Raw genomic sequence first — 19,946 nt, 5'->3', positions numbered from 1 at the left:
GCTTTGACCATTCAGGTCATTGTTGAGGAAATGCAGAACATACACGAGTTGGGTCAGACATTTAGTTTGAGTAAACTTACAGCAATGCTAAAAAATGACACATCATTATCAGATGAGGACATCACCAAAGTTTGTGAGTCTGTCAGGCAATCTGATCTGTTCACTGCATGTCATACAGGGCAAATGAGGACTATATACTCAAGAGCTCAAACTTTCAAAAAAAAGTTTAACTATGTGGAGCCTAAGAAAATGTTTTTAGGAAAAGATGAGAACAGAAGAGATAGGTTTGCCTATTATGTGCCTGTGAGAGAGACTTTGAAATGTTTGTTGGAGTCTGATCTGTGGCAGAAATCAGGGGAGCACTCGGCTGAGTCTCCCTCAGATGTTCTGAGTGACATTAGTGATGGACAGATATTCAAATCAAATGATTTTTATGGTCAAAATCATCATGTCTTAAGCTATTACTATACCAGGACGCCTTTGAAGTTGTAAACCCTTTAGGTTCTGCAAAGACGAGACACAAGGTGTTAGCTGTCTATGTATCTGTTGCTAACCTGCCACTTCACGTACGGTCAGACACAGATCATATGTTTCTTGTGTTATTGTGCAGAGAGAAAGATTTCAAAGAATTTGGGCATGTTAAGGTTTTCTCTGAATTACTAGCAGACTTGAAGGAATTAGAGGAGAATGGTATAGTGGTATCAGATGAAACAGTTGTCAGAGGAACCTTGTATTGCATTGTGGGAGATAATTTGGGCTCACATTGTATTGGAGGCTTCTCTGAAAATTTTAGTCGCTCAGAGTACTTCTGTAGGTATTGCCTGATAACCCAATCTGAATTTCAGGGTGGTGATCCAAATCTGTGCGGACCAGAGCGTACACCTGAGAACTACGATTCTGCTGTTGATCGCCTCCAGACTGAAGATACTCAGGCTGTGGAAGGAGTAAAGTTCAAGTCAGTATTCAACTCTTTGAAACACTTTAATGTCTGTCAGCCAGGATTACCACCTTGTCTAGGACATGACATCTTCGAGGGCATTTTGTCTTACGATGTTGCACTGTATCTCAAATATTTTATCAAGAAAAAGGCATGGTTAACTTACTCCACTTTGAATCGGCGCATCAAACAGTTCAAATACTGTGACTCTGATGCTTCTACAAAGCCATGTGAGGTCAGTCCTCAAGCAGTTAAACTCTCAGGACAGGCTGTACAGAACTGGAATTTTCTAAGGCTGCTGCCTCTCATAATTGGTGACAGAGTGAAAGATACAACAGATGATGTCTGGCAGTTGACCATGCAGCTAAAAGACATTGTGGAGATGATATGCGCCCAGACCATCTCTGTACCTCAGGTTGCATATCTTGATGTTCTTATTCAAGAATATTTAGAGTCAAGAAAGGCTCTATTCCCAGAAAGTAACCTGAAACCAAAGCACCATTATTTACGTCATTACCCAGGTCTAATTCTGAAATTTGGCCCTCTAATAAGGCTATGGACAATGCACTTTGAAAGTAAGCACAGTTATTTCAAGAGATGTGCGAGGAATTTGAAAAATTTTAAAAACCTCTGCCACACGCTCTCTGAAAGACATCAGATGTTGCAGGCTTATCTTTCAGCAGGATCAATGGGTCGAGCTGTCTTGCAAGTTAAGGATAGTTCTCCATTTTACTCAGTACTGTACAGCAAAGCCATTCAACACGCAGTCAGACAATTTGACTTCACTGACACAAACACAAAGGTCACGGTAGAAATTATGTATAAGGGAACATCATACAAGAAAGGACAGTTCCTTGTCACAGGGAGCATTGACTCCATGGAGTTTGGTGAACTGGTGCTTATTTTGATAAAAAATGACACTGTTCATTTTCTGGTGTCAGTGTACAAAGCAGAACTCCGTCCTGAGTACCATGTGTACTCAGTTAGGAAAGACACAGAAAAGATGAAATGTCTGAAAATCAGTGACTTAATTGATTTCTGTCCTTTGCCATCATACATAATGGAAGGACACCAAATGATTCCATTAAAACACAGTGTGGTGTCACACTAAAGGATGTGTTTGGCTGCCATTCTGGAGTTAACTGAGCTTTATGCATTTTTTTTATACGCAGAAATGGATGATGCACATCATAGCAGCATACGCAGTGCCATTACCAGAGTGCTGCCAGAACTCCCAACCTCAATTCTAGATATTTTAGAGGAGACCCTACAATCACTGGGGGTGGAGACAGCTGAGGATTTTACCTTTATCCAGGAAAGTGATCTGCTGTCAGTACTCAGACCAGTTCAAGCAAGGAAATTGGTGGCTGCCTGGAAACAAACCAGTGAGTACATTTTGACAAAGTTTACTTTTTATCATAATCAAGGACAAAACATCATTCAGTACATTTTGTTAATGTCATTATTTCTGTTTTACAGCACAGAACACTGAAATCCACAGCCAGTCACCATTATCCTCTCCAGCTTCCTCGACGTGCTCCTCATTCTCTGCCTCTCCTTCACCCAGCAGCATGATTGCTGGTCCAGACTGGACTGACTGCTTTGAGATTCCATGGAAGAATTTTCCTGAAGAACTGATTCAGTGTTTTGAGAGAGAGAAAAGGCCAAAACCACAGTTGCGTAGAGAAATGATTCGGATTGTCGTTTCTGAGATGATGAAGGTCTGCCCGTCTCCTTGCAAGAAAGCCTCTGTAGAAGTTGCCAAGAAAATGTTGGCAAAGTATCCGAAGTCACTGCAAGATGTCATCGAAGGTGATGTGGTGGGACCAGGCTATCACTCCCTGGTTAAGCAGTTACAAACCAGGATTGAGAATGTAAAGCGGTCCTCAACACCAATGATGATGAAACGACAAAAGGGGTCAGATGAGTATGACACGGAGGAGATCCCAGCTGAGAAAAGAGCAGCAGTTCAAGACACTTATGGCTGCGTTAAATGGAACATGAAATTTCTTCCAGTCAGTGAAACTGCAGAAACCCAGCAAAAGAAGAAAGATGAAATGAAGATGCTTAGTGAGCAGTTAAACCCCAGTCCCGACGAGGTGAGAAGTCTCATGAAGAGCACTTACTACTCCCAACGGAAAGAAATAAACAAGGGGACCGATCTGCAAACCCTCTTGGAAGAGTGGCCCTTCTTGTTCCAGGAGATTGGCATGGGAGTCCACTTTGAGGAGCTAACTGGAGTACCACTGAAGGAAACTTTCCTCAGTAATGTCGAAAAAAAGGGAGACCGACTTCTGAACTTCATGAAAACCGTTTGCGCAGACAAGAGCAAAAAAATTCTGCAGCTTGTCACAAACCTGCAAGTTTTGAGAGGACGAAAGGAGGGCTGCTCAGAAGATCTAAAAGACATGTTGCTCCTTCTTCTTTGCTACTTTGATGAAAAAGAAGAGAATCTCTTTCATTATGTGGAAGAAACATGTCTGCCAAAAGAAGTACATGTGGAAAGCCTGCCAGTGACACCATGCATCATTGTATGCGGTAAGACGATTTTGAGTTTTATGGTAAGAAACAAAGCTAAATATGATATGGAATGCACTGTCTTGTTTTTAAGACCACTTTTGGATGGTAATGGCTGGTGTGCTGTTAAGTATTTTCTACTTGTATTTTCTTTGCAGGAAACTCCTGCTATGCCGCAAAGCAGTTCATGCTGAGTGTAGACCACAAGGTTGTGATTGACCAAATCCCCACCTTCGTCTCTGCCATTTGTTTGATGCTTGGAAGCTATTACTGCCTTAATATACATTATCCCGTGGAACTGGGCTCCACACTTGAGTTCCTTCAGAGGTACGGGGAAATACACACGCACACACACACACACACACACACACAATTTTCTCCCCTATAACAAACTACTGTATTTAGATTTAGTGGTTGAATATAAATTCTTGTGTTCATAAAGGTGTTTCCTCAACATCAATCCAGAGAAGGGCACAAAAGTTGAAAAAAAGAAAAACAAGAAGCAACTACCAGTGAACCCAAGAGTCCTCACCCTCATCGCAGATCTCTCCAATCACGAGTGGAGAGAGACATGTTAAAGATGGACTTGATCATCTGAACTGGTAATGGGGACATTTGCCTTTCTTTATTTTACATCCTATGGGCGTACATAATTTCACAATTTTGGATGTTCATATTATGTATGTTTTAAATGACTGGCTGTCATTTGTATCTGTCATTGTATGGAATGCTAGGTTTCCATTTTTTTTTCTGTTTTGAGCCCAAGCTGATGTCAGCAGATTTTTATACATGTTCATCGACTCTGTATGCAGCACCACCCCCACCTACCTCAGTCTGCCTTGGCATTGCCACTGCTCAGGAGTTTGTTCCAAGTATTTTCATGTCATTTAATTTTTTCTCTGAGAAAGTGTTTTGTGGTTATAGAGGCAAGTTAAAGTGTTTGCCTTTCCTTTTTCCTTTCTTTTCTTTTTTTGGAGGTGATGTTTGTTGTTCATGGTCAACTGTTAGCCATTTTTATTCAGAACAATATACTTTGATACGCTTTGATGTTATAAGCTTATAATGTCATAAGCTTTTTTGTTTTACGTTGAACTGGCTAAAAAATGTGAACTGGCTTTTTGTAGCAATTTGCTGCAATTATGAATGGTTAAGTTAATAAAACTGCCTGTTAAGAACATCTAAGCTTTTGTTTCAGTGCTATTGTAACACTTCAGTAGGTTGAAGGCTCTTGGCATCACTAAGATCTAGAATCTCTTTCAAGGTAAGTAAGCTAAACAGATATCTAACAAATATTTTAATGTGTTTAGAGTAAATGTCCTAATTATCTGTACACACTGCTCTTATAGAAATTATTTTTATAACAATTGTAAAACTTGATGTCTTTTGCTCCTACCACCTTTCAAGCATTGCATTCAAATTCCTGAGTGGTCACCGAACAACTTGCTGGCCTTTGTGATGGTGAGATTAGAATCCATGTTAATGCCATAAGCAAGCTTTTATTTTTGTATTTTTTTTTAACTTTTAAGAGTGTTTTTCTTTTAATATTTTTTTCAGAGACAGCAGAGAAAGAGGGACAGGAAAGACAGGGAAGAGAGAGGAGATGACATGCAGCAAAGGACCCGAAGTCTGGCTTGAACCCAGGTCACCATCACAAGGACCCAGCCCCAGGTACGTGCCATGTGCTCCACCAGTCAACCTTTATTAAACATTCAGGGCATGTACATGGTCTGAATAAAATGATCAAGTCAAAAAGATACTTAAGTGGGTTGGATATACAAGAGCTATAAAAATCACAATAACAAATGAGCATTTTGTGACATAATGCTCAGTATCGAAATAAGTACATGAGAGAGCCAGTATAGATGAACAAGTCTTTGAGGATGTTCACTCAGGCCTACAGCTAAACTATTAATGTATCAAGGATAGTCCAAGGACTGCACAGACGACAATACCTTAGAACTGTGATAGTAGACAGCACTTAAACAGGTCAGCCGGGCCTGGAAGAAGTACTTTGCTACATATTATTATTATATTATTGTTGCTGTTATTAATATTATTGTCATTATTATTGCTGTCATTAGTAGTAGTAGCAGTGGTTGTAGTGGTAATGTTTTTTTTCACAGTTGTTTTTTTTTCTGGCTGCAGAGAGGTTCTTGCCTGTCCACAGTGGACACTGATGACAACTCTTCAGGCAGAGGTTACAACACCAGTTCAAAGTTCCAGTTCCCTAAACATCGTACCATGTCTGAGACTGTCCTAACTGTCTTCAGTCAAGTCTGGACCCAGTGACTTGGACACCAGTCTTGTAAAGCCCAATTAGAGGTAAGCAGTGGTACAGCTCAAAGGGTTGGGTGGCATCCAGTTTTTTAATACAGTTTTACAGTTTACAGTTTAACCCTCCCCAGATTTTCCCAGGGTATATGGTTTTACCAGCCGTGTAGTTACTGCTGTACACTTCTCTGCCACAAGGTGTCAGTGCACTATGATTCAACTCAGAATTTAGATGCAATGGCTGCTGCTCCAACTGTCTTGCTATGTTAATTTTAATGGGGATATCCATCCTCCTCATCAAATGTCTATGCTCCAAGTGCAGGCTGCCATCTTAGGAAACAAACTTGCCCAGGTGCCAAAGAGCACCTGTGCTATGGTAGTAAATTAATATTTCACACAGACTGATTTTTTTGGTATTCACACTGTAGAGCCTTCTCTGGCATGTCAGCCAAACAGAATATGGAATTAATAACAAGTTGTCTGTGGGCATTTACCACATCAGTACAGTTTTTTCACCCCACAGTTTCCTTTTTTTAATATTTCCAACAATGCATCAGTTATTAATGCTGGTTGTATAGAAGTAGTGATGGTCCTGCTTGGGCAAACATAACAGCAGCAGCAGGGGCTGGTGAACTTGAGGTCCCTAACCTGGCAGCAGTTGGTGTGTGATTGATTTTGAAATATTTGTAGATCCTTTTATAATTAGTAGACATATAGAAAGTGATGTGTTTCAGCACTGAGCCACTAAACACCCCGTCAACTTGCAACATAATTAGTCAGAGGCCTCAATTCAGTTAATCAGACAGTCAACACGCTTGTTACAACACTGACCACAATTCAATAACTGAACATCTGGTAGATTGCCACCAATTTCTTGCCATTGGATTTTACATAAATATATTAAAATTTATGAATAACCCTCTGGCTACATTAGAAATCCACTACTGATTACAACATTAACCCTTATACCCTACTAGGGACAAAAGTGTCCTTTGCAAGTTCTGTTTTCTTTATATCTTTGCAGTGGTTATGTTTTTAGCCATGATATTTATTATTATTATTATTATTATTATTATTATTATTATTATTATTATCATTATTTATACTTATTTTGGAATTTCAAAGACAAACCCTATATTCTACTTTTCTGCACTGTGTAGCAAAAATAGTCACACTCTTCCTGTTAAGGGACATAAGTGTCCTCTTCCAAAACAGCATAAAAATATCATACGTTAATATTTTTTTCCACTTTTTTTTCATAAATCTTTGAATCAACTTCAGTCCTAATCATAACTACCAAATATTCAATTATTTTCTGAATTTTAACCCTTTAAATGCCAGTGTTTATGATGACATCGCAGATTTTTGTAAAAAAAAGAAAAAACACACAAAAATTGAAATATTTTCAGTATTTCAAATGCAAAGTGGAATTTTCTTTGGGGGATTATTACAGGCTAGGATATGTCAATGATCAGTAGCAACACTGATTTTGATGGAATTTTAATTTTTTTGCAGTGTCAGTTTTAAAAAAAAAAACTCACTCTTACTATTGAGGGACAAATGTGTTCTCTCCAAAAACATTATATTATTATTATAATATTATATGTTAATATTTTTTTCCACTTTTTTTTTCATAAATCTTTGAATCAACTTCAGTCCTGATCATAACCACCAAATATTCAGAATTTCTTAACCCTTTAGATGCCAGTTTGTAGTGCAGAGTCATATTACCTTATTTTGCACTAGAAATGAATACAACCACTTAATGTGTTTATTTTCAGCGTTCAAGAAAGCAAAAATGTGTGTGTGTGACTGTGTGCGTGCATCCCTGTGTGTGTGTGTGTGTGTGTACGTGAGTTCAGTTCTGTTTTATGCACAGGAGCTGCAGCACAGGGATGTGTGGGCTTTGCAAACATACTTTCCACACTTGCAGCAGGTGTTAGAGGCCCTCTTTTGCTGGCCAGTGTACTGCACACACAGTCACCTTTTTGGGGATCTGGAGGGCACTGGATCCAGTACTGGCACTGGCACTGTCCTTACCTCGCTGTGGCCCTCGTGATTCGGCCACCCTGGCAGCGGAGCTTGGTTGCGTGGGGGAGGCGCTGTCGTTGCTGCATCTGCGGAGTCACCAGTGCTATTCCCAGCTCCTCCAGGAACAAGTGGCGCTTGTGCAGTTTACCCTGCATCCAGGTTGGATCCACAGCCATCCACAGCACAAAGGAATTGAAAGCAGAGGTGTTGTGGACAACCTGGATAAGGTATGTGTCACTATGCATCAACTACGCACAAACTTTATTACTGAATTTCTTTGCTTGTCTACAGAAAGACCTGCTGGTGGCCACTGACATTTTACAAGACCTTGGAGTCTCTGCTTTCAGTTCCTTTGTGCTGTGGATGGCTGTGGATCCAACCTGGATGCAGGGCAAGCTGCATTAGTGCTGCCTGTTCAGCCAACCACAGCACAAAGGAACTGAAAGCACAAAGGTCCAGGATGTTGAAAAACAACGTCAGTGGCCAATGGCAGGTTTTTCGGCAACAGCTGTAGGTGCCTACACACTGCAAAAAAAGAAGACAAAAAAAAATGAATACACACAGGCTATTTTTTCTTACCACATCCAAATATATCATTCATTATATAAATGCAAGAATACTGAATAATAAAAACACTAAATGCATCTCAGACAAGCAAAGAAATTCAGTAATAAAGTTTGTGCATAGTTGATGCATAGTGACACATACCTTATCCAGGTTGTCCACAGCACCTCTGCTTTCAATTCCTTTGTGTTGTGGATGGCTGTGGATCCAACCTGGATGCAGGGTAAACTGCACAAGCGCCACTTGTTCCTGGAGGAGCTGGGAATAGCACTGGTGACTCTGCAGATGCAGCAACGACAGCGCCTCCCCCGCGCAACCAAGCTCCGCTGCCAGGGTGGCTGAATCATGAGGGCCACAGCGAGGTAAGGACAGTGCCAGTGCCAGTACAGGATCCAGGGCCTTCCAGAACCCCAAAAAGGTGACTGTGTGTGCAGTACACTGGCCAGCAAAAGAGGGCCTCTAACACCTGCTGCAAGTGTGGAAAGTATGCATCCCTGTGCTGCAGCTCCTGTGCATAAAACGGAACTGAATTCACACACACACACACGCACACACACACACACAGGGATGCACGCACACAGACACACATACACACAAAAAAAACACACACCAGTAATAATCCCCCCAAGAAAATTCTACCTAGCATTTGAAATATTGAAAATATTTCAATTTTTGTGTTTTTTTGTTTTTTTACAAAAATTTGCGATGCCATTATAAACACTAGCATTTAAAGTTAAAATTCTGAAAATAATTGAATATTTGGTAGTTATGATTAGGACTGGAGTTGATTCAAAGATTTATGAAAAAAAATTGGAAAAAAATAAAAACGTATGATATTTTTATGGCATTTTGGAAGAGGACACTTTTGTCCCTTAACAGGAAGAGTGTGAGTTTTTTTTAAAACTGACACTGCAAAAAAACTAAAAATCCATCAAAATCAGTGTTGCTACTGATCATTGACATATCCTAGCCTGTAATAATCCCTCCAAGAAAATTCCACCTAGCATTTGAAATATTGAAAATATTTCAATTTTTGTGTTTTTTTTTACAAAAATCTGCGATGCCATCATAAACACTGGCATTTAAAGGGTTAAAATTCAGAAAATAATTGAATATTTGGTAGTTATGATTAGGACTGAAGTTGATTCAAAGATTTATGAAAAAAAATCGGAAAAAAATATTAACGTATGATATTTTTATGGCGTTTTGGAAGAGGACACTTTTGTCCCTTAATAGTAAGAACGTAACTTTTTTTAAAAGGTGATACAAGGGTTAAGGACCAACATTTAGTAACATAAAAAATGTTACTAAAAATTAATAAAAATATAAATTAATGATTTTTTTATGTGCGTGTGTGTGTATACATATATATATATATATATATATATATGTATATGTGTGTGCATGTTTTATTTAGCTTCTTAGCTTTCATTTTTTGGCTTTTTTGCTGTTTTGGCCTCTTTTAGTTATTTTACTGTCATTTTGGCATGGAATGTCTTTGCTTCTACACAACCGATTTCTTTCAGTCAAAGACTGGTATGTCTAGTAAATATTGGATTACAAATACAAGCAAGCTGTTTTTGTGTTTCTTGAAGATTTTGGTTCAGGAAACCGGGGCAGCTCAGCACTAGAGTATGAAAAAGCCCCATTTCATACAAAAATCATCCAGTAATACAGAAACAACTTCCAGATAAAATGAATAATGGACTGCAAGCTACACATTAGTCTTTGTTAGAACGAAATCAGTCAAGCAGAAGCATGTTGTAGAAGTGACCTGCAGAACTATATTCCAGATGGCTGGTTCTATGGTTAGCTCATTGGAGCTCAGTTAAAAAAACAGAAGGCAGAGTTTTTCTCTGTGTAGTCATGATGCTCAAACACTGCATCAATCTAACTTTTGCTTTGTTTCTATTTTCTGGCTGCAGAAATGATCATGCCAAGTCCACAGTGAAGACCTGATGGACAACATGAGACTCTACAATCAGAGCTGGTGACTGGTGAATGCTGAGTGACTCTTTACCCTTGATCAACCCAGGTCAAGTGGCTCATTTTTTTATGTTTATTCATGGACTATCCCTCATATGGACACATGATGCTTTGTGAGTACACTTGACATGTTGGATCAGTTCCATCTTTTTTTCAGAGAATGTGTTAATGCAAGAACAGTTTCTTCAGGTTTGTCAATGATAGCTGGCACAATGGGCTTTATTTGTTATTTTGTTTACAATCACTATAAGGTTTTAGGCTGTTGCTGACTGGAAAATCTGTGCCAGCCAACTGTAATTCCTCATGTGTTGTACTGTATCTTTTACAGTGAAATTCTGGCAACCACAGCTGCCAGTAATTTACCGTAAATTTGGAAAACCAACTGTAATTGCTAATATGTTGTACTGTATTTTTTACAGTGAAATTTTGGCAACCACAGCTGCCAGTAATTTACCGTAAATTTGAACTAGCTGCAATAAAGTACCGTAATATATCATACAGTTTCTCTCGTGTTTATTACTGAGATAGACTGTAATTTTGACAGATTATCGTAAACAGGTTTATGTTGTAACTGTTATTTTTACAGCAAACTACCGTAAACAAATAACAGTTATGTTCTGCAAAATTTACCGTCGCCAAAACAGCATACCGTAAAGTCCTCTACATTGTCACCGTAATTTTTACAGTGAATTTCTGGCAACCACAGCTGCCAGTATTTCACCGTAAATTCTACAGATTTTTTCTTACAGTGTAGTAAGTCCTTAAAAACTCTCCAGCTAATTCAGAATGCAGCAGCACATGTACTAACAGGAACTAAGAAAAAAAGATCATATTTCTCCTGTTTTAGCTTCTCTGCACTGGCTCCCTGTAAAATCCAGAATTGAATTTAAAATCCTACTGTTAACTTATAAAGCTCTAAATGGTCAAGCTCCGTCATATGTTAGAGAGCTCATAGTGCCATATTATCCCCCCAGAACACTGCGCTCTGAGAACGCAGGGTTACTCGTGGTCCCTAAAGTCTCCAAAAGTAGATCAGGAGCCAGAGCCTTCAGCTATCAGGCTCCTCTCCTGTGGAATCATCTTCCTGTTATGGTCCAGGAGGCAGACACCGTCTCCACATTTAAGAATAGACTTAAGACTTTCCTCTTTGATAAAGCTTATAGTTAGGGCCGGCTCAGGCTTGCCCTGTACCAGCCCCTAGTTAGGCTGACTTAGGCCTAGTCTACCGGAGGACCCCCTATAATACACCGGGCACCTTCTCTCCTTCTCTCTCTCTCTCTTGTATCCTATTACTGCATCTTGCTAACTCGGCCATTCTGGATGTCACTAACTCGGCTTCTTCTCTGGAGCCTTTGTGCTCCACTGTCTCTCAGGTTAACTCATATCGCAGCGGTGCCTGGATAGCGTGACGTGTGTGGTTGTGCTGCTGCCGTGGTCCTGCCAGATGCCTCCTGCTGCTGCTGCTGCTGCTGCCATCATTAGTCATACTTCTACTGTTATTATACACATATGATTATTATCACACATGTATACTGCCAGATACTAATATATCCTTTCAACATATTGTACCACAGTAGCCAGAACTATAACGATAATATTATTAATTTCATTAATGTTGTTGTAAGCTACTGTCATTACCGTCTGTCCTGCATCTCTCTCTGTCTCTGTCTCTCTCTCTCTCTCTCTCTCTCTCTCTCTCTCTCTTTCTGTCTCATTGTGTCATACGGATTACTGTTTTACTGTTAATTTATTATGCTGATCTGTTCTGTACAACATCTATTGCACGTCTGTCCGTCCTGGAAGAGGGATCCCTCCTCAGTTGCTCTTCCTGAGGTTTCTACCGTTTTTTTTTTCCCTGTTAAAGGGGTTTTTTTGGGGGAGTTTTTCCTTATCCGCTGTGAGGGTCCAAAGGACAGAGGGGATGTTGTATGCTGTAAAGCCCTGTGAGGCAAATTGTGATTTGTGATATTGGGCTTTATAAATAAAATTGATTGATTGATTGATTGATCTTTTGTTGTAATTAAGTTAGACCTAACCATTTTAAATAGGTGTAAACATTAAATATTTAGAATTATTAAATAAATAATTTTAGAAAATGTTTCTTCTGCAAAAAAGTTGGCTTTTGTGTGTATTGCCTGATGTGTGGTCTACTGGGTCTTAAATTTTGATCTTACCTAAGAACAAGTGGGAAGTACGCAATATTGATAAATACCACAATTTAAAATCAAAGCTGTGTGTGTGCATGATTCATGCATGAGGCCAATTATGTTCTAAGAACATCAAAACGTGCCCCAACATCAGCTCCTGACATCAATGATACACCTTTACTTCACTGTGCTGTACATGGACCTAGGGAGATTACTAGGAGTTTAAAATCAAGCAAGCAGACTGGAGCTGCCCTCGTCCATTTACATCCACATCACCTATGCAACTCACCCTTTTGCCTATTTAAAGGGGAACTCTGCCAATTTTATAGTTTTCGAGTCTTGAGTCATACACCATGTGTCAAAGAAGCCTTTTGTGTCTCCAGAGGGAGCTGTGTGAAGATAAATTTCCTCAAGTGACAGTAGCTCTGGTTCTGCTTCACTGACTTTTGCAATTTTTTAAAACTGTTCATCACTAGTCTAACAATGTTGTAGGGGTGTAATGCGAAATCTGTGGAGAACTCTTTAAAGCTTCCCCTCTGGCCAGCTCTCCCCCTGTTCTGCCAAAGCTGCTGCTGCCCATTTCGTTAAAAATATCTATCCTCTGCATAATTCAACCACAGCACCACTATCTCAGCACCCACCTGCAGGCTCCAACTTTAGTCCTGGGGGAAAATATCTCCTATTGTCACTACCAAATCCATCTCTGTGCAAGTGTATGTGGCAAGGAGTGATGAGGTCATAGCCAAGACCAACTTGATCTCACAGAAATACGTGAAATGACCACGACCTCTTAACACCGCATTCCGTGGTGGCAGCACGTAATGGGTTGAAATTATGTGCCGGTACCACAGAAACAATGCCAATGTAAAGTCAATTAGGATCCTTTGTCCTGGGGCCTGTATCACGAAGCAAGATCAACCTTTCCTGGGTTACCCAGACCTATCCTGGGTTGACTAACCCTAACAATGGCAATCAGGATAATCGGTATCACGACGCTGGATATCAACTTGGTAACTCAACCCAGGGTTGCTTTATCAAGAGCCGTGAATGCGCACGCAGCAGACCAATCACAATCATGAGAGAAGCGCAGCATCACTGAGCGTCCTCACAGAGTGCCGTATGTGAGGGGAAAAAAAGTATTTCTCATGTGAGGATCAGAGATTAATTCTACTAAAATATGAGGAGGAGAAAAGCAACATTACAGAAAAGGCCAACACCGTGGCAGCTGCAGGAGGAGTAAACATGTGTGGCAACGCATAACGGGATGAATAATGTTTAGTTTTAGTTTAGATTAGTTTATTTGCCCATAATGTTAAAAACAGACAGTATAACATTTACAAGATTAAAAAAAGAAAAGTGCCGGAGAGGTCAGAAGCCACTAAAAGCTTATCAAAGAAATTCCCCTGTCAAAACATCAATGAAATCACATAATAGACAAGAAAAAAAGAAAAATGGGTGAGGAAAGAAGAAATAGAGGAGGAGAGAGGGAAAAATCAAGACAAAACAAGGTAGCAAATAAAATGATGTGTAGGTTAAATTACTCATCACTGGTTCAAGTAGCTGCAGTACCTGTACCTGTACATCTGACACTGATCACACCCTTGAATCCCATGAAATCAATGCTGCGCAGATGAACTGCGTGTATTACAATTATCGTCTAACATCATTGCGTCTGATAAATTGGTCTTCTTTGTCATAACGTTATATATGCTACAATAAAGCTTAAAGCTGACGCCACAATTAAATCATATCAACACCAAATTGATAGTCTCAATAAAATCATCCTGATATTGAGCTGTGTTAGAAATTAACAGCTGCGCAGAAATATACCTAGTCTCCCTCTTTAAAAAACAACCCTAACCCTCAAACACCATGAAGTGTAGACATAATAGGCTACTTTCCACATTTCCAGCAGCAAAGCTGTCAATTCGGCCCATTATCTTTAACAGGGATCATTTCCTCCAACAACAACAAAATGTTGGCACTAATTAATGGTGCTATTAAGTGTCCCAAAATTATCAGTTTCTTTCTTATGAAGGGGTGGGATGAAAGTTCGACTTCTTTCCACTGCTTTTTGAACAATCTTTTCATTGTCTGTTGTTGCTTTCTTTTCTTTTTTAATGTTCAAAATAAACTTTCAAATCAAAATCAATCAAATGAATTAAACTTCCCGTCATGACTGGGCTGCATTTCTGTCAGCGGAGTTATTTTTTTCCGAACAGCTAATTGGCCAGTGGATGGTGCTTTTTATAGGATCAGATTCAGCCCTGAACTTACCCTGCTCCAGAGCAGGATAGCCGTTCAGAGTGAGTTACCATGGTGATCTACCCCGATAAGAACTGAACCGGCTTCTTGAGACCGAAAACCCAGGGTTAACCCTGAAGTTACCTTGCTAAGACATTAATCCTGCTTCGTGATACAGGCCCCCAGTGTACACACGAATTCCCTGATTCAACAACATCACGTCAACCTCGTTCTCCTCAATGATATCTTTAACATTTTTGTATACACACAAAAACACTAAAGTGTTCTTGCTATTAAAATGGCAAATATATTCCTCTGTCATAATTTCCCCTCAATAATAATAATAACATGACACTCTTTGACAACTGGAAGATCTACCATCCCAAAAATGCAGTTTCTAGAGCACTAGCTAAAATATCTGAAATTAACCAACATCCTTACTTTTTCTTAACATAGTTCATCTAGCTGTAGTGTAATTACTAGTTCGGCTTTACTAGATATGAGATATATTCAGTAGATATATTTTTTTACAACTCTATTTTACAACTCTATTTTACAAGCCGCAAAAAATTACTGTCCCAAAAATGCTGTTTCAAGAGTACTAGCGAAAATATCTTAAATTAAACAACATCCTTACTTTTTCTTAACATAGTTCATCTAGGTGCAGTGTAATTACTAGTTCGGCTTTACTAGATATTTGATATATTCAGCAGCATATATCTTTTTATGAGCCTCTTTAGAACCCTACTTTGCAAATCAGAAGAACTACAACTATGTTGCTGACATGGTTGAAACTGCATTATGAAGTTGTTAAAACTGAATTGAGAGTACACTGTGGACTTTAAGGGGATGGTAAACACATTTGTCTTATCTTATCTTCAACTCCAACGTTAAATCAGTCTTACTATATGGGGCAGAAACATGGAGAACTACAAAAGCATCATCAAACAAGCTCCAAACATTCATTAACAGATGCTTACGACACACCCTGGGAATTTACTGGCCTAACACCATTGCAAACAAAGAGTTCTGGCAAACCACACAACAAGATCAAATTGAAACCCAAGTCAAACGCAGGAAATGGGGCTGGATCGGGCACACCTTGAGCAAGCCATCCTCCAACACAACCAGACAGGCCTTAACCTGGAACCCACAAGGGAAAAGAAAGCCAGGAAGTCCAAGAAACAGCTGGAAAAGGTCTGTTGAGGCGGAACTCAAGGAAACAAGAACATCCTGGAAGGAAGCAGAGAAGACCACCCAACACCGAACTAGTTGGAGGAAGTTCATGAATGACCTATGCTCCCCAAAGAGGAAAACGGTTTAAGTAAGTAAACAGATCAATTTTATCAGAGAAATATTTCAAAGCAGGAGCCATGTAGAAGCTTCATACTGACATAATCAAGTTGAGACCTTTCCAACGATGTATTTGGTTTAGCGCTACGACAAAGTTTTGGAGCCATGCCAGGTCTAGTTTCAGAGAGCACTTTGAAGGCCCAGTGTATAAAATGATTTTTTGTTTTTGTTTGTTTATTTGCTTGTTTTTTTCTTTTTTAAAGTAAATAGTTACTAAAATGAGTCATCCTCAGAGAATACAATACTACTAAAAAGTAAACCAATAATGAAATAAGCAAAAATAATATTAAAATTGTATTGAAATTTTATTTACAGAGTGGAATGGTAGCCTAATAGATAACTTAGATAGGCCTACTGTTTATCATTGATTAGATACTAATTATTATTTCGGCTCTTTATTATTGCTTAGATACTAAGCTATCTATTATTGTTTAGGCACTATTAATGCTGAGATACTATTTAGGGTCCAAGCGAGGACGACAGTTGTCCGCAGGATCCTATTGAAATTGCATTGTTTATTATTATAAGGGCCTGAGCAGCTGGCGGTGTGAGGACCCTATTGTATTGTTATTCTTTACCCGACTTCGTGCCCCAATTTCGCCCCTTTCCCAAATTTCAAAATGCTTCTAACTTTCCACATTCGTCCGGCCACATCCGAAATTCAATATTTTTGGGGCGGTTGCACATGGTTGACGCAAAATGCCGAAATAGCGCCCCCTACAAATTTTCAAAAACCCCTCCCCATTGGGGTTAGTTTGTCGTAGGCCAACGAAATTTGGTACGCACATGTATCATACCGAGACGCACAAAAAGTCTCTTGACGTCATGGTAAAATCCCAACAGGAAGTTGGCCATTTTGTTTTGAATTTTTTCGTTACGGCGATTTCCACAATTTGAAGGAACTCCTCCTAGGGATTTCGTCCGATCGACTTCAAATTGGCTACAGATCATTCTGAGAACATGCTGATCAAAAGTTACTAAAAGCTTTTCTCTATGTCAAGGGGCATGGCTGCTAAGGCATGACACATTTTGGCGACTTTTTGTTTTCTTGTCATCAAATTTCGAACGGCTCACCCGCCCACATACTTGATTTCAGCAGCTTCAAACTTCCTGGACATGATTATGGCTCCGCCCCGAACGCCCCGATATGTTAATATCCCACCTTACTCATAGCGCCCCCCGGTGGTAACAAGAAGTGACCAGTTTTTACTTTAACATGTACTAATGCCACAAAGTTGACAGCATCAACTTCATTCCACTTGTAATGCATGCAGAACAAGTTGGTAAAGCTACCATTTGGACGCTGTGAAGCTACGTCTCATGGTGTCCATGTGGTGGTGTGGCGACTATCAATCCCTCGCCACTAAATACATTTGGCATTTTGATGGCTTCAACGACCTCATATCCTCATGAAAATTGATACACAGGTCAAGAATGACGAGCTCTTGCATCTGATAGGGGCGTCACCCATGGGGGTGACAAAATGCCTCTATAGCGCCTCCTTGAAATTTTCAAAAACACCTCCCCATAGGGTTTTTTTTTGGAGCTGGAACATGAAAATTGGTACACATGTGTATGTTGTCCAGACGCACATAAACGTCTCTGGCACCAATGGTATACTCCAAACAGGAAGTCGGCCATTTTGATTTTGACATGTCATTTTGGCGTGATTTCCACATGTTGTATTTTAACCCTATGGGCCCGTACAACACATAGTCCGTCCAAATTCACACCTGTTCTTCTCTGTGGATTTTCTCCGTGACCGTGCATCATAGTGAGAAGCCATGCATATCACGTGAAACAGCGGCATCATAGCTTTCCACCAAGCACTTGTCAGTAGTCCAATGTTTTCACAGCGAAAAACAATGATAAAGTTACACTAAAATGATGTATAACAGCTTTCGTACAGCTTTGCACACACATTACTCTTGGATGGATTACTCGCGAATGCAGGCTCGCACAGAAATGCCACGCATATCACATGAAAGTGCAGGAGCAGAGCTTTCCAATGACACCACACACATCATTGTGCTGTTATCCCATCATGCTATAAATCCAGATTGTCTACAAAATAAAAACCTGATGAATTTCTTTACAATCCATTATACAGATCTTGTTATCAGTCACTTCATATAGTGAGGAATATCGTATCTTACCACGTTTTAGGCCTGTCTATCCACATTTGTAGTCCGGCTTTCAAGATGCAAATATCTCCATATTGTCCAGTTGACACCATCAAACTTTGTATGACAAGACCAGCCACTTCACCTTTGCACACCCAGACAACTGTAGCCTAATTATGCATGCATGACAGGGCCGTAGTCACCATGTACATTGAGGGGGACATGTGTCCCCCCAATACCCAAAATGCCTCCCAATATGTACCTGAAACTGAAAAACAACAAACTTTGTTTACTGCAAACAAAGTGGCAAATATTATCTTGGAGGACATCACTGCACTTGGGTGACTATTTTTCTGTTATCTTAGATCTTATCTTAAATATTGCATGTTTCTTTCAGATAAAACACATTTTTGACTTGTGAATGAGTCAATGGACTTTCTCGCAATAATGAAAAAATACTGGTAATCATGTCCGCCTGGCACAAACCACATGTTTTGGACAACTGTGAAGTGACAGAATGTCCCACCATCATCGTTCTTATATTGCCAGATTCCAGAGAGTCTCCCCTCTGCATATATGGCAGAATATGTCTTCTTCCAACTTGCTATGGTGAGATGCATGTAAAAATGTAAGAATTTAGTAACACGGATTTGTTTTTTTCATTGATATAAAAAATAACATAAAATACAGGCACATAGAAGGACATGAAATGATGGCAAATCTGGTTAGCCCAGATTGTCCTGAAAAAAAACAAGATATAGCATGTGTATCCAGCCTTTATAATGACTGTGATATGAGCTTAAAAGTAAAGGCAGTAAAAATACCCCCCAAAATGCCTAGGGCCCATAGGGTTAACGAACTAGTCCTAGGGATTTCATCCAATCGACTTCAAATTTTTTCCAGATCATCCAGAGACCATGCTGATCAAAAGTTATTAAAAGCTTTTCTCTATGTCAAGGGGCGTGGCTGCTATGGCGCCTCCCTCTCCACCAAATACGTTTGGCTTTTTGATGGCTTCAGCGACCTCATATCCTCATGAAAATTGATACACAGGTCAAGAATGGTGACCTCTTACATCTGATAGGGGCGTTGCGCATGGGGGGGGACAAAATGCCTCTATAGCGCCTCCTTGAAATTTTCAAAAACCCCTCCCCATAGGGGTTTTTTTGGAGTAGGAACATGAAAATTGGTACACATGTGTATGTTGTCCAGACGCACATAAAAGTCTCTGGCACCAATGGTCTACTCCAAACAGGAAGTCGGCCAATTTGATTTTGACTTGTCATTTTGACATGATTTCCACATGTTGTATTTTAACGAACTAGTCCTAGGGATTTCATCCAATCGACTTCAGATTTTTTACAGATTATCCAGAGACCACGCTGATTAAAAGTTGTGCTCTGCATGTCTGTAGGTCAAAGGGCATGGCTGCTATAGCGCTGCCACCTTTGATGCATCGCCATGCATATTCAAGCAGCTCTCTCCCACATAATTCATCCAAACTGCTTCAAAATTTCTGTACATAAGAGCCCCGCCCTCAACGCCTCCATATGCTCATTGGCAATCTTGCTCATGCCGCCCCCTTGTGGAAACAGGAAGTGCCATCTTTTACACTGACAAACACCAACCTCAAGCTCCTGACCTGATCAACTAGATTTTGTGGCCACATGACGATCAAGTTGATGAATCTCCACAGTGACACACGTGTCCTGTCATGTTGCAGACTGCCGCGGTGGCCTCTTTTCATCCTTCGCCACGGAACATCAACTTGGT

At 39.9% G+C, this 19,946-nt stretch overlaps 1 protein-coding gene across 1 annotated transcript; it reads left to right on the top strand.

Annotated features, from left to right (window-relative positions):
* The first annotated feature begins 2,679 nt into the window (after window positions 1-2,679).
* LOC144463916 (uncharacterized) lies at window positions 2,680-4,032 on the top strand. The gene is made up of 3 exons (XM_078169670.1): window positions 2,680-3,475; window positions 3,613-3,781; window positions 3,897-4,032. Exons 1-3 carry the CDS (start codon window positions 2,707-2,709, stop codon window positions 4,030-4,032), a joined length of 1,074 nt encoding a protein of 357 aa, XP_078025796.1. The 5' UTR covers window positions 2,680-2,706.
* Window positions 4,033-19,946: the final 15,914 nt, after the last annotated feature.

The sequence above is a fragment of the Epinephelus lanceolatus genome, chromosome 7 (genome assembly GCF_041903045.1).
Source record: "Epinephelus lanceolatus isolate andai-2023 chromosome 7, ASM4190304v1, whole genome shotgun sequence".
NCBI classification, from domain to species: Eukaryota; Metazoa; Chordata; class Actinopteri; order Perciformes; family Serranidae; genus Epinephelus; species Epinephelus lanceolatus.
This window is presented reverse-complemented; position numbering and strand designations above follow the sequence as displayed.

Excerpts from the sequence above, each read along its gene's own strand:
- LOC144463916 (XM_078169670.1), top strand. The coding sequence starts at position 2,707 with ATGTTGGCAAAGTATCCGAAGTCACTGCAAGATGTCATCGAAGGTGAT. Across the intron at positions 3,476-3,612 it reads ACCATGCATCATTGTATGCG|GAAACTCCTGCTATGCCGCA; the intron begins GTAAGACGATTT and ends TTTTCTTTGCAG. Across the intron at positions 3,782-3,896 it reads ACACTTGAGTTCCTTCAGAG|GTGTTTCCTCAACATCAATC; the intron begins GTACGGGGAAAT and ends GTGTTCATAAAG.